The sequence below is a fragment of the Dipodomys merriami genome, unplaced genomic scaffold (assembly GCF_024711535.1).
Source record: "Dipodomys merriami isolate MVZ:Mamm:240054 unplaced genomic scaffold, mDipMer1.0.p SCAF_60, whole genome shotgun sequence".
In the NCBI taxonomy this organism is placed as follows: domain Eukaryota; kingdom Metazoa; phylum Chordata; class Mammalia; order Rodentia; family Heteromyidae; genus Dipodomys; species Dipodomys merriami.
The window spans coordinates 8,299,849-8,313,986 of NW_027206180.1; the positions used below are offsets into that span (position 1 = coordinate 8,299,849).

A 14,138-nucleotide genomic window follows, 5' to 3' on the forward strand; every position below is an offset into this window, starting at 1 on the left:
GTGCGGAAGCCTTGTGGCACACCTGGGTGCGTGTGCATTGAAGGCCTCCTGGTCTCCAAGGCGTGTTTATACTGCATAATCACTTACGTGTGGTCAGCTGTTAACGTTTTGTTTAAATTTTTTACACTATAGCATTTTCGCAATGGTTTACAGAACTCATGGAATTATTTTTATCAGTATGGGACTTCAAATTAAACCTCTCCGTCTTTACTGTGCAGGTCTCCTTTGTGCTCGCGTTGAGGGACGCACTGTCTGGCGCAGAGGCGGTTTCGGCCCGCTGGCCTGCCTGGCCCTCCTCCTCCTCCTCCTCCTCCTCCTCCTCCTCCTCCTCCTCCTCCTCCTCCTCCTCCACGTTGCTCAGGGTCACAGGGCGTTGCCACGCAGCCCAGGGTCACCTCTCAGCTGCTCTGAGAGCCCGTGAGTGGGGAGCCCCTGGCCCAGGTGCTGTTCCAAACGAGATGGTTCTGCCAAAACCCCAGGGAGCAAGTTGGGATTTGCCCCATAGCACTGCATCCCCAAATGCCCGGGGCCCCAACACCAACCTGTGGGCTTTGAGAAGGGGATGCCATGCTGGCTGAGCAGCGAGGTGAGCCTCTGGATCTCCTCGGTCAGCTCCGAGTGGGCCTAGAGTGGGAGTGGTAGGTCAGCGTGGCGCGGCAGGTCAGGCCTCCGTGGCCGGCTGTCCTGACGCCCTACCTTCCTGCACGTTTCCAGACTCTCCAGCCCCACGGCCTTTGGCGCCCCCTCCCGGGCAGGCGAGTTTCCTCCCAGGGCCGTCATGTAGCCAGCATCCTCAAACAGCGCCCTCAGCAGCTTCTTGTAGCCCTAGAGGTGGACGTGGCACGGGAGCAGGGGCAGGGGCAGGGCGTGCGGGTCCCGGCTTCCCCCAGGTGGGCACAGGCTCACCTGGGAGGTGATGAGCTCGTCAGCCAGGTCCTGCGCCAGCTTGTCCCAGCGCCGCTGCAGCGCCTCGGGCAGGGTCGGGTACACTGGGGACAGGGGCGGGTTAGAGGAGCCCCAACTGCCCTGCCCTGCCCTGCCCTGCCCTGCCCTGCCCCGTCTCACCTAGCAATGAATGCGGGTGGCAGACCAAGGGCGTCTCAAAGGTCAGGGCGTAGACACAGGTGCTGGGCTCCGACACGTGGGCCAGCCGGTTGCTCTCTCCACAGGTGAGCTCCACCTGGGGAGGAGGCTTCAGAACGGGCGTGGGTCCAGGCCCTCCCCCGGCCTCTCCCAGCCCTCACCTTGCTCTGGCGGCTCCGGGTGCGACACGAGTCGCCCTCACTCATCCACATGCCGGTGAAGGTGTTGTTGCTGATCTCCCACTCGTGCCAGATGCTGGGATGGGCAGGAGAGCAAGCTGGGGCGGGAGAGCAGAGCCCCGCCCCCACCCAGAACCCCGCCCCCGCCACTCACCCTAGAATCCCGCTGTAGGCGTTCCAGCGGAAGGTCTGCTCATGTTGGGTCACGTTGTGAAATGGGCAGAACTCATACTTGTAGCTGGGGACACGGGAGCATCGAGCCACCCCTGGGCACTGCCACCCCGCCGCGCCCCCCGCCCCCCTTCCCTGTCCCCACCCACACTCACGTGGACTCCACCAGGCTGAAGCACTTGCCAGACAGCCTGAAGAGATGAGCAGGCCCTGGGGAGGAGAGCGCTACTGTGAAAACGCCAACACGCTGCAAGGCCTAGGGGCCACAGACCGAGACATGCCACCTGGGAGGGTAGTGGCCCCCAAAGCCCATGTCTGTCCCCATGGAACCCAGGAGCCACGAGACGCTGCCCGACCCAACCTCCAGGGCCAGTCCTTGTGATGGCCCAGAGCACCGCCAGGCCGGGCCGGTGGGGGCCGGCGCACACAGCAAAACCGGGGAGATGACAGGAAGTGAGGCAAAGCCCCAGGAGAAGAGCAGCAGGTGCCAGTGCGCATGCCCGTCATCATCTTTAGTTAACCATCAAGCAAAAACCCAAAGTAGCTCAGATGGTAGAGTGCCAGCTTAGAGCATGAAAGCTTATGCACAGCACCCAGCCCCAGAGTTCAAGCCCCAGGATCAGAACCCCCAAGACAAAACTAAAAAAATGGAAGAAACCGGGCTGGGAAGGTGGCTTAGTGGTAGAGCGCTTGCCTTGTAATGCATGAGGCCCTGGGTTCGATTCCTCAGCAACACATAAGAAAAAAGCCAGAAGTGGTGCTGTGGCTCAAGTGGTAGAGCGCTAGCCTTGAGCTGAAGAGCTGAGGGACAGCGCCCAGGCCCAGAGTTCAGGCCCCATGACCAACAGAAAAAAAAAAAGAGGTGGCTGGGAAGGTGGCTCAGTGGTAGAGCACTTGCCTTGCATGCTCGAGGCCCTGGGTTCGATTCCTCAGCACCACATAAGAAAAAAGCCGGAAGTGGCGCTGTGGCTCAAGTGGTAGAGTGCTTGCCTTGAGCTGAAGAGCTGAGGGACAGCGCCCAGGCCCAGAGTTCAGGCCCCACGACCGGACCCAAGAAAAAAAAAAGAGGTCTGGGAGGTTGGCTCAGGGGCAGAGTGCTTGCCTCGCATGCATGAGGCCCTGGGTTCAATTCCTCAGCACCACATAAGCAGGGGAAAAAAAAGCCGGAAGTGGTGCTGTGGCTCAAGTGGTAGAGCGCTAGCCTTGAGCTGAAGAGCTGAGGGACAGCACCCAGGCCCAGAGTTCAGGCCCCACAACCGGACCCCAAAAAAAAAAAAAAAAATGGAAGAAACCTCCCAAGAAAAAGCCCAGTTTCACCAGTAAATTCTGCTGACCATCTAAAGCATTTATACCAACCCTTCTTATACTTTCAAAACTTGAAGAGACCACAACCCAGCTCACTCCATGTAGCTCAGCTATCAGCCCAACAGAGACATCGTGGAAACTGACCAACACACTGCATGAACACGGATGCTAAAATCCTAAACAAACTAGACAAGATGGCTCACACCTATAATCCCAGCTATTCAGGAGGCTGGGGATCACAGTTGGAAACCAGCTGGGGAAGGAAAGTCAGTGAGGCATCTCTAGTTAACCAGCAAAAAGCTCTAAGTGTAGGTGTGGCTCAGGTGGTAGATCACATGTTGAAAGTTCTAGCACGTGTGTGTGTGTGTGTGTGTGTGTGTGTGTGTGTGTGTGCGCACACACACAGCATGGCTTAAGTGGTAGAGCATCGACTGCCAGCAAGAAAGCTAAGTGCAAGGCTTTGGGTTTAAGCCCTGGTACCAGCACAACCAAAATCCTCAACACTAATAAACCAGGCTCAAAAATGAGGGCTGGGCCGGGCACCTGTGGCTCATGCCTGTAATCCTAGCTACTCAGGAGGCTGAGATCCGCAGATCACAGTTCAAAGTCAGCTCGGGCAGGAAAGTCTGAGACTCCTATCTCCAATAAACCACTAGAAAACTGGAAGTGGCGCTGTGGCTCAAGCGGTAGAGCACTCACCTTGAGCTGAAGAGCTGAGGGACAGCGCCCAGGACCAGAGTTCAAGCCCCAGGACCAAAAAAAAAAAAAAAAGGCTGGGGATGGGGCTGAAGTGTGGCTCAAGTGGTAACCTGCCTAGCAAGATCAACGGTCCAGGGTTCAAATCCCAGAGAAACAAATGGGGGGGGCGGGCAGCTGAGGCTGTAGTCAGTGGTAGAGGGCTTGACCCCCAGCACTTCTGAATAAAAATCTTAGCAAACCAAACTCAAAAGTAGAAAGGAAAATACTCGGTCAAGTGAGGAATTTTCCCTGAACACAAAGCCAACCAGTATTGATACACCACACTCACAGCATTTGGTAAACCACATCGATGGGATGGAGCGGGGCTGCATGAACCATTTCAACTGAGACAAAGAATAAATTGCCAGCCTGGCACCAATGTCTGTGAGACTTGTATCTCCAACTACCTACACCAAGGAAGCCGGCAATTTATTACCAAAAAAGCTGGGAATGAAGCTATGGCTCAAGTGATAGAGCGTTAGCCTCAAGCAAAAAACCTTAGAGACAGTGCCCAGGCCAAGTTCAAGCCCCAGGATAGTGCGCTCGTGCACACACACACACAGAGTACACTTTCAGAAAGCTGCACTTCACATGCTACGTGCTCACGTTCCACGCCCTCCGACCGTGGGGTGAGGGCATCCTGTGCACATCAGAACGGTCAGCCAGCCAGGCCCCAGCGGGAGTGTGGGGAAGGGACGGGGCAGCTGCTCCTGGGCCATCCTCCTGCTGTTGGAGGCTGGGCCAGGTGCTTGTAGCTTTGGGGGCGCCGGCTCTTCTGAGGAAGTGTACTGGCCTTCCTAGACAGCCCGGCTACAACCTGTCTTGATGTCCTTCTGCTCCCGACACTTGGCGCTGGACTCTTCACCACCAACCCTGCCCACTGGTGGGAGGCAGAACCAGGAGGATCTTTGTAGCAAGAACTCGTCTCAAAATAAGAGGCCAAGCTGGGCACTGGTGGCTCAAGCCTGTCATCCTAGCTACTCAGAAGGCTGAGATCTGAGGATCACAGTTCAAAGCCAGCCCGGGCAGGAAAGTCCATGAGACTCTTACCTCCAATGAACCACCAGAAAACTGGAAGTGGTACTGTGGCTCAAGAAGTAGAGCGCTTGCCTTGAGCTGAAGAGCTGAGGGACAGCGCCCAGGCCCAGAGTTCAAGACCCACAACCCACACACTCACACACACACACACACACAGGCTGAGGATGAAGCTCGGTGATCAGTTCTTGTAGCACTGACTCATTCTGTTACGGTGTACAGGATAGGAACTGCCCAAGCTGCTTCCCTTACAGGTGGCAGAATCAAGACCCCAAGCAGCCGACACCTGGAGGAACGCCTGACCCCCTCCACCCACAGGTGAAGCCAATGCAGGCACCTGGGCAGTGCATGCCCACAGGTGAGCCTGTGCAGAGCCCTTCCCAGTCACTGGGCATACACCCTCCTAGACAAAACCGAGTCGTGGCTCCTTCCGAATGCTCCTAGCTCTCCTTCTGGGGGCAGGGCAGTGTCCCGGGTGCACCAGCCCATCTGCAACGCCTCAGACGCCAGCGGTAAAAAGTGCTGACCTGGCCTGGGAAGGTGGCTCAGTGGTAGAGCGCTTGCCTCGCATACATAAGGCCCTGGGTTCGATTCCTCAGCACCACATAAGCAAAAAAGTCAGAAGTGTGGCTCAAGTGGTAGAGCGCTCGCCTTGAGTTGAAGACGAGGGACAGCGCCCAGGCCCAGAGTTCAGGCCCCACGACCGACAAAAGAAAAAAGAAAAAAAAAGGCGCTGACGGCCTCTCGGGTGTTGACGCGGGGCCTCGGGGCCCCTGGTCCAAGGCGCCCGGGTGGGGCCCGGAACTCACCGGACAGGGGCGACGGCTCCCTCTTGGGCTGGAGGCGGCTGGTCTGGGGCAGGAACGGGTTGTTCAGCCTGGTGGACACGGCGGGTCAGGCCTGCGGGCAGGCGGCTGGGGCCGCGCATGGACCGCCCGCCCGCCCCGTCCCGCCCTGAGCCTCCGGCCGGCCCGAGCCCACCGCCCGCCCGCCCCGTCCCGCCTCGGGCCCACCGCCCGCCCCGGGCCCACCGCCCGCCCCGGGCCACCGCCCGCCCGCCCCGTCCCGCCCTGAGCCTCCGGCCGGCCCGGGCCCACCGCCCGCCCGCCCCGTCCCGCCCCGGGCCACCGCCCACCCGCCCCGTCCCGCCCCGGGCCACCGCCCGCCCGCCCCGGGCCCCGCCGCTCACCCGAACGTGTTGGGCTCCTCCACCACCTTCATCTTCGCGGCTCCGGCCGGCAGGGGCCCTGCGGGGAGCGGGGCGGTGAGACGCGGGTGCGGGGTGAGACGCGGGTGCGGGGTGGGGCGCGGGGCGCGGGGCGGTGAGACGCGGGTGCGGGGTGCGGGGTGCGGGACGCGGGGATGGGGGAGCGGGGCGGTGAGACGCGGGGTGGGGGAGCGGGACGCGGGGTGCGGGAGCGGTGAGACGCGGGGTGGGGGAGCGGGACGCGGGGTGGGGGAGCGGGACGCGGGGTGGGGGAGCGGGGCGGTGAGACGCGGGTGCGGGGTGGGGGTGCGGGACGCGGGGATGGGGGAGCGGGGCGGTGAGACGCGGGGTGGGGGAGCGGGGCGGTGGGACGCGGGGTGGGGGAGCGGGGCGGTGGGACGCGGGGTGGGGGAGCGGTGAGACGCGGGGTGGGGGTGCGGGACGCGGGGTGGGGGTGCGGGACGCGGGGTGGGGGTGCGGGACGCGGGGTGGGGGTGCGGGACGCGGGGTGGGGGAGCGGGGCGCGGGGTGGGGGAGCGGGGCGGTGAGACGCGGGGTGGGGGTGCGGGACGCGGGGTGGGGGAGCGGGGCGGTGAGACGCGGGGTGGGGGAGCGGGGCGCGGGGTGGGGGAGCGGGGCGGTGAGACGCGGGGTGGGGGAGCGGGACGCGGGGTGGGGGAGCGGGGCGGTGAGACGCGGGGTGCGGGTGCGGGACGCGGGGTGGGGGAGCGGGGCGGTGAGACGCGGGGTGGGGGAGCGGGGCGCGGGGTGGGGGAGCGGGGCGGTGAGACGCGGGGTGGGGGAGCGGGACGCGGGGTGGGGGAGCGGGGCGCGGGGTGGGGGAGCGGGGCGGTGGGACGCGGGGTGGGGGAGCGGTGAGACGCGGGGTGGGGGTGCGGGACGCGGGGTGGGGGTGCGGGACGCGGGGTGGGGGTGCGGGACGCGGGGTGGGGGTGCGGGACGCGGGGTGGGGGTGCGGGACGCGGGGTGGGGGTGCGGGACGCGGGGTGGGGGAGCGGGGCGCGGGGTGGGGGAGCGGGGCGGTGAGACGCGGGGTGGGGGTGCGGGACGCGGGGTGGGGGAGCGGGGCGGTGAGACGCGGGGTGGGGGAGCGGGGCGCGGGGTGGGGGAGCGGGGCGGTGAGACGCGGGGTGCGGGTGCGGGACGCGGGGACGCGGGCGCCGAGCCACCGACCGTGCGCCGCCAGCCCGAGCAGCAGCAGCAGCAGCAGCAGCAGGCGCGCTGGCCGCGCCGCCATCGCTCCGGCGCGCGACCCCGTGCCCTCCTCTCAGGTCACGTGGGCGTGGAACCCGGAAGTGGCGTCCGCGGAGCGACGGAAGCCGGGGCGGCGTGCCTGCGCGTGCGGAGCGGTCCGCGCACCGCCGGCCGGGGCTGAGGAGCGGGGCCGGGTCCCCGGCCCGGGACATGGGCCGCCGGAGGGCGTCGCGCGGGCCTGGGGCCGAGGGCGCCCGCGCCCGGCGCCCGCCCGGCCGCTCCCTGGAGGCGCTCGCCGAGGAGGTGGGCGCCGCGCTGCGCGGTGAGCGGGGGCCGGCCCGGGCCGGGGCGGGGCCTGGGAGGGGCGAGGCCCGGAGGTGTGGAGGGGCGGGGCCCGGAGGTGTGGAGGGGCGGGGCCCGGAGGTGTGGAGGGGCGGGCCCCAGAGGTATGGAGGGGCGGGGCCCGGAGGTGTGGAGGGGCGGGGCCCGGAGGTGTGGAGGGGCGGGGCCCGGAGGTGTGGAGGGGCGGGGCCCGGAGGTGTGGAGGGGCGGGCCCCAGAGGTGTGGAGGGGCGGGGCCCCAGAGGTGTGGAGGGGCGGGGCCCGGAGGTGTGGAGGGACGGGGCCCGGAGGTGTGGGTGGGCGGGGCCCGGAGGTGTGGAGGGGCGGGGCCCGGAGGTGTGGAGGGGCGGGGCCCGGAGGTGTGGAGGGGCGGGGCCGGCGGGGGGTCGGCCCGGCCCCGCACTGAGGCCCCGGCGCTCTCCCGTTTCCCGGCGCAGGGTGCGTGGAGCCCGCGGCGGTGGACGCGGGCGGCCCGGGCCCGGCAGCGCTGCCCTGCCCGCTGGCCATGTGGGAGCTGGGCCACTGCGACCCCCGGCGCTGCACGGGCCGCAAGCTGGCCCGCCTGGGCCTGGTGCGCGGCCTGCGCCTGGGCCACAGGTTCGGCGGCCTGGTGCTCAGCCCCGCGGGCGTGCAGTGCGTGTCTCCAGCAGACAGGTAGGCGCGGCCGGCCCCCGGGTCCCTGTCCCCGCCCCCCGGGTCCCTGTCCCCGCCCCCCGGGTCCCTGTGTCCCCGCCCCCCGGGTCCCTGTCCCTGTGTCCCCGCCCCCCGGGTCCCTGTCCCTGTGTCCCCACCCCCCGGGTCCCTGTCCCCCCGTCCCTGTGTCCCCGCCCCCCGAGTCCCTGTGTCCCAGCCCCCCGGGTCCCTGTCCCCCGTCCCTGTGTCCCCGCCCCCCGGGTCCCTGTGTCCCCGCCCTCCGGGTCCCTGTCCCTGTGTCCCCGCCCCCCGGGTCCCTGTCCCCGCCCCCGGGACCCGGGTCCCTGCCCGGGACTCCCCCGCAGGCCCGGTGCGCGCCTGGCCTAGGGCACGGCTTTGGGTACACGTTGTTTGAATGAGCAAGCCAGGAAGCATTGCCTTCAGGCCGGCCGCCGCGGCCTCGGGCGCCCCACGGGCCCTTCGCTGGGGTGTGAGGGCTGGGGAATGGCTGGCTTAGAACCCGTCAGGCCAGGCGCCCAGCACCCCGCCCTCAGGGCACCCCAGGGTCCACCGACGCTGTCCCGCAGGCAGCTGGTGGCCCGGTCTGGGATCGCTGTTATAGACTGCTCGTGGGCCAGACTGGACGAGACGCCCTTGGAGAAGATGCGGGGTGGCCACACGCGGCTGCTGCCCTACCTGGTGGCTGCCAACCCCGTCAACTACGGCCGGCCCTGCAGGCTTTCCTGCGTGGAGGCTTTTGCTGCCACCTTCTGCATTGTGGGTGAGTCCTGGGGGGCCTGGCCTGGTGGTCTCACCGTGCCTCCACCCCTGGCTTTTCCCACGCAGCCCCCGGAGGGGTATGAAGTATTTCAGGGGGCTACCGGGCAGGATGGTTTCAATCCAAGCCCCCAAGTCTCAGTTTATAGAAGAAAGGTGGAACAGCTTTTTCACCCAAGGCGAGCGCGCTACCACTGTGAGCTACAGCTCCACTTCCAGTTTTCTGGTGGTTACTTGGGGATAAGAGTCTCACAGACTTTCCTGCCCCGGCTGGCTTTGAACTGCGATCCTCAGATCTCAGCATCCCAAGTAGCTGGGATGACAGGCGTGAGCCACCGGCGCCCGGCTGTCCTCAGGCACTTCTTGGAGGCCCATATGGAGACTCAGAAGTTGGAATGAGAGAGGAACCCCCGGGGGAGGGGAATTGCTGGGAGGCCGCACCAGCCAGCAGGGTGGTCAGGGTACTCTCCAGAGAGACGCTGACACCCTGGCCTCCTGGCCTCTGCACCAGCAGGGTGGTCAGGGTACTCTCCAGAGAGACGCTGACACCCTGGCCTCCTGGCCTCTGCACCAGCAGGGTGGTCAGGGTACTCTCCAGAGAGACGCTGACACCCTGGCCTCCTGGCCTCTGCACCAGCAGGGTGGTCAGGGTACTCTCCAGAGAGACGCTGACACCCTGGCCTCCTGGCCTCTGCACCAGCAGGGTGGTCAGGGTACTCTCCAGAGAGACGCTGACACCCTGGCCTCCTGGCCTCTGCACCAGCAGGCTTTCCAGATCTTGGTGTCATTTTGCTGCAGAAGTTTAAGTGGGGCAAGGGCTTCTTGGACCTGAACCGCCACCTCCTGGATAAGTACGCTGCCTGCAGTGGTCCGGAGGAGGTAGTGCAGGCAGAACAGGCTTTCCTGGCCAGCGAGAAGGACAGGCCCCCGGAGGAGGAAATCGGTGAGGGCTGCGGTATGGGCCGGAGCTTCTGGGGCACGCACGTGTCTCTGCCCTGGCTCTCTTGGTCACCGTCCTCTCTCTCCATTCAGATCCCTTTGATGTGGATTCAGGTCGAGAGTTTGCAAACCCCAACAGACCTGTGGCCAGCACCCGGTAGGTCCTGGGGACTTTGGGGTTTGTGATAGCACAGCACCAGCATGACTCAGGCCTCTGGCGGAGGGGGCGGGGGGGGGAGGGGGGAGAGGGAGGGATGTGAAGGGAGGGGATGGAGGTCTTAAGACAACCGGGCGGGGGGGGGGGCGGTGAAGGGAGGGGGTGAGGTCTCCTAAGACAACCGGGCGGGACTCGCAGTGCAGGAGGCAAGGTTCTGAGGTCAGTGCCATGGGGAGGGCCATGGACGGGGCAGGGAGGACGCCACGAGGGACACGCACGCGCTCCCTTCCAGACTGCCTACGGAAACAAGTGACAGTGAGGAGTCTGAGGATCAGGGGCCTGGCTCTGAGGATGGAGGCGGCGGCGGCGGCAGCTGCCCAGAGGAGGCGGAGGAGGAGGAGGAGGAGGATGAGGAGGAGGAGGAAGAGGAGGAGGAGGCCGCAGCGGAGGAGGAAGAGGGGGAGGAAGAGGAGGCGGCGGCTGCGGCGGCTCCTGGGGCCCGAGCCCCAGCCCCAGCTTGGAAAGGAATTAAGAAACGGCAAAGAGACTGAAGGTTGCAGACACGACATTGTTGAGGAGAGGACTGTGGAAGTCCAGCGACGGCCGTGGGACATGGGGTGGACAGGCCTGGCAGCACCAGCCCGCTGCAGCCGCCCGCGCCCACAAGGCTGGGCCCCTCTCTGCCGCGGGGGCACGGCTGAGGCCCGCCTCGGGCTCTCCGCAAGCCGCAGGCCTTGGAAGGGCCTCGGGCGCAAGTCTGGGCGGAGGGTCGGGAGCGCTGCCTGCCGGGGTGCACGCCGGGGGCACGGGCTGTGGTGCATGCGCATGTGCGGAGGGCAGCCGAGGGACACCAAGCTCCTTGTCCTGCTCGCAGCCTCTGGGACCCCGGACGGGCCTGGGATGAGCACGCGCGGCCTGCCGCCTCCTGTGAGCCGCGCTTCCGGAGTCGGGGGAGGGGCGGGCTGGGCACTCACACCTCCACTTTCCTTAAAAGTTGGTCACCCAAACCCGAGCCCTGGCCTTCCTGTCTCACCTGGGGGACCGGGTAGAACTTCCTCGAGAGCTGTTCTCGACCCCGTGCCGCGCGCGTGGGCACGAGCGCCATTCAGGTGCACGCCTCCCGGGCACCGCCATTCAGGGCACCGCCATTCAGGGTGCACGCCTCCCGGGCACCGCCATTCAGGGCACCGCCATTCAGGGTGCGCGTCTCCCGGGGGCCGCCATTCAGGGCGCCGCCATTCAGGGCGCCGCCATTCAGGGTGCCGCCATTCAGGGTGCGCGTCTCCTGGGCGCCACCATTACAGGGTGCCGCCATTCAGGGCGCCGCCGCTCGTGTCCTTTCGCCTCCCATGAGCTGCCCACACTTGGAGCGGTGTGCGAGGGGTTCACAGCACGTCACAGCCACGCCAGCATGCAGGGGGGCACCGAGGGACGCGGGGAGCTCAGGGGTCAGCCTCCATGCACTTCTCCAGATCCTTGAGTTTCTTGACAAACTCCTGCGCCTCCTTGTTGTTCCGGCCTTCCAGCATGCGCAGCGCGGACCTCACTGGGGGGACGGGGGGGGGAGGGGGAGGGGGGGGCTGAGGCGGGGCCAGGCCCACGGCGCGCGCGCGCGCACACACACACACACACACACACACACACACACACACACACGGCCTTCCAGCATGCGCAGCGCAGACCTCACTGGGGAGACGGGGGGGGGGGGCTGAGGCGGGGCCAGGCCCACGGCGCGCGCGCACACGCGCACACACACACACACACACACCCTGGCCTCACGGCGGGCAGGGCCCCCAGTGCTTGCTCACCCTGGGCCCGGGGCCGGCGCAGGTGCAGGGTGACGGGCTGGCTGGCCCTCGCGCCCCCTCCGGCCTGAGGCCTCAGGACCCCGCTGACCCCGCTCAGGCTCAGGGCCGCCTCCCCGGCGAAGTCGTTGGTGGACAGCCAGTCATGGTCCATGACGGTGAACAGCACACAGGCCCCGCGGCGCCGGCAGGCCTCCACGGGCACGGAGCTGCGGGCGGGGCGGCCGGTCAGGGGTGTGCCGCTGCCGCGTGGGCGCGGGGCACGGAGCTGCGGGCGGGCGGCCGGTCAGGGGTGTGCTGCTGCCGCATGGGTGCGGGGCACGGAGCTGCGGGCGCCCGGTCAGGGGTGTGCCGCAGCCGCGTGGGCGCGGGGCACGGAGCTGCGGGCGCCCGGTCAGGGGTGTGCTGCAGCCGAGTGGGCGCGGGGCACGGAGCTGCGGGCGGCCGGTCAGGGGTGTGCCGCAGCCGCGTGGGCACGGGGCCGGGCACTCACAAGTGGAAGAGCTCATCGTAGACCGGGTGCAGCGTCCGCGTCTTCACCTGCGTCCTCTGGCTGCGGACCAGCGGGAAGAGGTGTGGCGGGCCCAGCTCCACAATCACAAAGGGGTCACTCAGGCCTGCGGGGTGCTGCCGTGAGCCCCCCGTCCCCCCCCCCGTTCCCCCAGGCCTGCGGGTACAGCCGTGAGCCCCTCCAGGCCTGTGGGGTACAGCCGGGAGCTCCCCCAGGCCTGCGGGTACAGCCGGGAGCCCCCCGCCCCCCGCTGCCCCCCAGGCCTGCGGGGTACAGCCCCCCGCCCCCCGCCGCCCCCCAGGCCTCACCGTTGGTGTCCAGGGGGAGCAGGTCGGCCGCGTGCAGCACCTCCACCGCCAGCCGCTGCTCGGCCGCCTCGTAGTGGCAGCGGACACTCAGGCGGCCAAACCGGTTCTGCTCCAGAGACCGCTGAGAAAGAGGCGGTGAGCAGAGACGCTCGGGCCGGCGCCCGCTCCCGCGGCCGCCGCTGCTCACCTGCTTGAGCTTGTCCAGGTAGAACTGCTCGATGCACTCGCGGGTGGAGCACCTGTGGAGCCGCAGCTCCTCCTCCAGCCTCTGCGGGGAGCCGGGAGCCATGGGTGACGGGGGGGGGGGGGGGGGGGGGGGGGGGAGGGGCGTGCACCTGCGCCGCCGGGAGCCATGGGTGACGGGGAGGGGGGAGGGGCGTGCACCTGCGCCGCCGGGAGCCATGGGTGACGGGGAGGGGGGAGGGGCGTGCACCTGCGCCGCCGGGAGCCATGGGTGACGGGGAGGGGGGAGGGGCGTGCACCTGCGCCGCCGGGAGCCATGGGTGACGGGGAGGGGGGAGGGGCGTGCACCTGCGCCGCCCCATCCAGCTGGCGGGGCCGGGCAGAGCGGGCGGGGCCCTTACCTTGTAGCTTCCGTCCCTCAGGCTCTCCAGGGGCAGGCCCTGGCCCTCTGCGTGGAAGAAACTGACCAGGGCCTGTGGCGGGGAGAGGAGAGGGACATAGGGACGTCAGAGGGCCTGGCTGGCCGGGGGCACGGAGACCACAGCAATACTTGCTCTCAAGAACCAGGACAAAGCCACTTCTCATACCCGGATACCCCAGGAGGCCTGGGAGGAAGCTGGCACCTGAGACCGGGCGGCCGGGGGGGGGTGCCAGGGACTCCTGGGCTCACCTCCAGTGTGAAGTGGAAGCGCCCGTAGAAGTCGGTGGAGACGTCACTGTTGGCACCCAGGGCCTGCAGGACCGCCTGCAGGAGCAGCTCCCACAGCGCCTCCAGCACCCTGTGGGACGCAGCCGTGAGCGCCAGTCCTACTGGGGGCGCCTGCCCGCCCTGCCAGCCCCACCCTGCCAGCCCGTGAGCGCCAGCCCCTGTGAGCACCAGCCCCGCCGGGCACCTGCCCGCCCTGCCAGCGGCTCCGTACCGAGTCAGGTTCTCTTTCACCAGCGAGGCGCTCAGCCGGGCCAGCTTCTCGTCCAGGTACTTCATGAGAGGAGCCACGGCCTGCGGGCAGAGCATGAGGGCAGCTGAGCCCCGCCCCGCCATGGCCCAGCCCGCCCCTCTCCGGGCGCGTCCCCAGCCCAGGGCTCACCTCGTCATTCTGAATGGAGTCGGGGGACAGGCTGATGTGCTGCACGTACTTCCGGATGTCCGCCACCATCTGAGGGGGGCCACGCTTAGCTCAGGGGCGTGGGCCACCAGGACCGGCCGGTGCCCGGGTCCAGCACGCCCCAGCCCCCGGCCGCCCACCTTGGAGGTCAGGTGTGCCGTCACGGTGCGGGCCTCCCGCTGCAGGTCCTCGTCCAGAGCCTGCGTGCAGCCGAGCAGGGCCCGGGGCAGCGCCCCCCGCCACCCCCGAGGCTCCTTCCGGCCACGCCAGGCCCCGCAGAGCCTGCCCCGAAGCCCTGCGCACCGCCTCCACGTTGTTGAGCACCACGCAGAGCTGGGGAGGGGCAGCCAGGCAGCTGGCGGGGCCGTGCGCGTGCCGCCCGCCAGCCCGCCCCGCCAGCCTCCCCGGGGCCCCCCTCACCGGCTGGCTCACCACCTCGCCCGCT

At 67.8% G+C, this 14,138-nt stretch overlaps 3 protein-coding genes across 4 annotated transcripts; 1 reads left to right on the forward strand and 2 right to left on the reverse strand.

The window, feature by feature from the left end:
• Window positions 1-100: 100 nt before the first annotated feature.
• Window positions 101-7,016, reverse strand: LOC138814690 (N-acetylglucosamine-1-phosphotransferase subunit gamma-like). Its single transcript, XM_070003847.1, has 11 exons — window positions 6,913-7,016; window positions 5,701-5,758; window positions 5,321-5,388; window positions 1,589-1,643; window positions 1,417-1,500; window positions 1,245-1,338; window positions 1,066-1,180; window positions 907-989; window positions 697-825; window positions 543-624; window positions 101-464 (listed from the first exon to the last, which is right to left on the reverse strand). Exons 1-11 carry the CDS (start codon window positions 6,974-6,976, stop codon window positions 364-366), a joined length of 933 nt encoding a protein of 310 aa, XP_069859948.1. The 5' UTR covers window positions 6,977-7,016; the 3' UTR covers window positions 101-363.
• A 112-nt stretch (window positions 7,017-7,128) lies between these two features.
• On the forward strand, window positions 7,129-10,331 carry LOC138814687 (18S rRNA aminocarboxypropyltransferase-like). 2 transcript variants are annotated; one of them, XM_070003843.1, is made up of 6 exons: window positions 7,129-7,255; window positions 7,712-7,928; window positions 8,495-8,688; window positions 9,451-9,627; window positions 9,717-9,780; window positions 10,073-10,331. In XM_070003843.1, the coding sequence occupies exons 1-6, from the start codon at window positions 7,144-7,146 to the stop codon at window positions 10,329-10,331; spliced, it is 1,023 nt and encodes a 340-aa protein (XP_069859944.1). In that variant the 5' UTR covers window positions 7,129-7,143. The 2 variants fall into 2 exon arrangements, with proteins under 2 accessions (XP_069859944.1, XP_069859946.1); XM_070003845.1 differs by having other exon boundaries at window positions 7,712-7,907.
• An 881-nt stretch (window positions 10,332-11,212) lies between these two features.
• LOC138814689 (BAI1-associated protein 3-like) lies at window positions 11,213-13,912 on the reverse strand. The gene is made up of 10 exons (XM_070003846.1): window positions 13,834-13,912; window positions 13,676-13,744; window positions 13,508-13,587; window positions 13,258-13,366; window positions 12,989-13,060; window positions 12,592-12,672; window positions 12,405-12,525; window positions 12,079-12,202; window positions 11,589-11,794; window positions 11,213-11,326 (listed from the first exon to the last, which is right to left on the reverse strand). The coding sequence occupies exons 2-10, from the start codon at window positions 13,742-13,744 to the stop codon at window positions 11,223-11,225; spliced, it is 966 nt and encodes a 321-aa protein (XP_069859947.1). The 5' UTR covers window positions 13,834-13,912; the 3' UTR covers window positions 11,213-11,222.
• Between the last annotated feature and the right edge of the window lie 226 nt (window positions 13,913-14,138).

Coding starts and splice junctions, on each gene's coding strand:
- LOC138814689 (XM_070003846.1), bottom strand. CDS start 13,744: ATGGTGGCGGACATCCGGAAGTACGTGCAGCACATCAGCCTGTCCCCC. Junction 13,588..13,675: donor ACTCCATTCAGAATGACGAG/GTGAGCCCTGGG, acceptor CTCTGCCCGCAG/GCCGTGGCTCCTCTCATGAA. Junction 11,327..11,588: donor GCGCCGGCCCCGGGCCCAGG/GTGAGCAAGCAC, acceptor CCGTCCCCCCAG/TGAGGTCCGCGCTGCGCATG.
- LOC138814690 (XM_070003847.1), bottom strand. CDS start 6,976: ATGGCGGCGCGGCCAGCGCGCCTGCTGCTGCTGCTGCTGCTGCTGCTC. Junction 5,759..6,912: donor GCTCGGGCTGGCGGCGCACG/GTCGGTGGCTCG, acceptor CGCTCCCCGCAG/GGCCCCTGCCGGCCGGAGCC. Junction 1,644..5,320: donor GGAGCCGTCGCCCCTGTCCG/GTGAGTTCCGGG, acceptor TCTCCTCCCCAG/GGCCTGCTCATCTCTTCAGG.
- LOC138814687 (XM_070003843.1), top strand. CDS start 7,144: ATGGGCCGCCGGAGGGCGTCGCGCGGGCCTGGGGCCGAGGGCGCCCGC. Junction 7,256..7,711: donor GGTGGGCGCCGCGCTGCGCG/GTGAGCGGGGGC, acceptor TTCCCGGCGCAG/GGTGCGTGGAGCCCGCGGCG. Junction 9,628..9,716: donor GCCCCCGGAGGAGGAAATCG/GTGAGGGCTGCG, acceptor CTCTCCATTCAG/ATCCCTTTGATGTGGATTCA.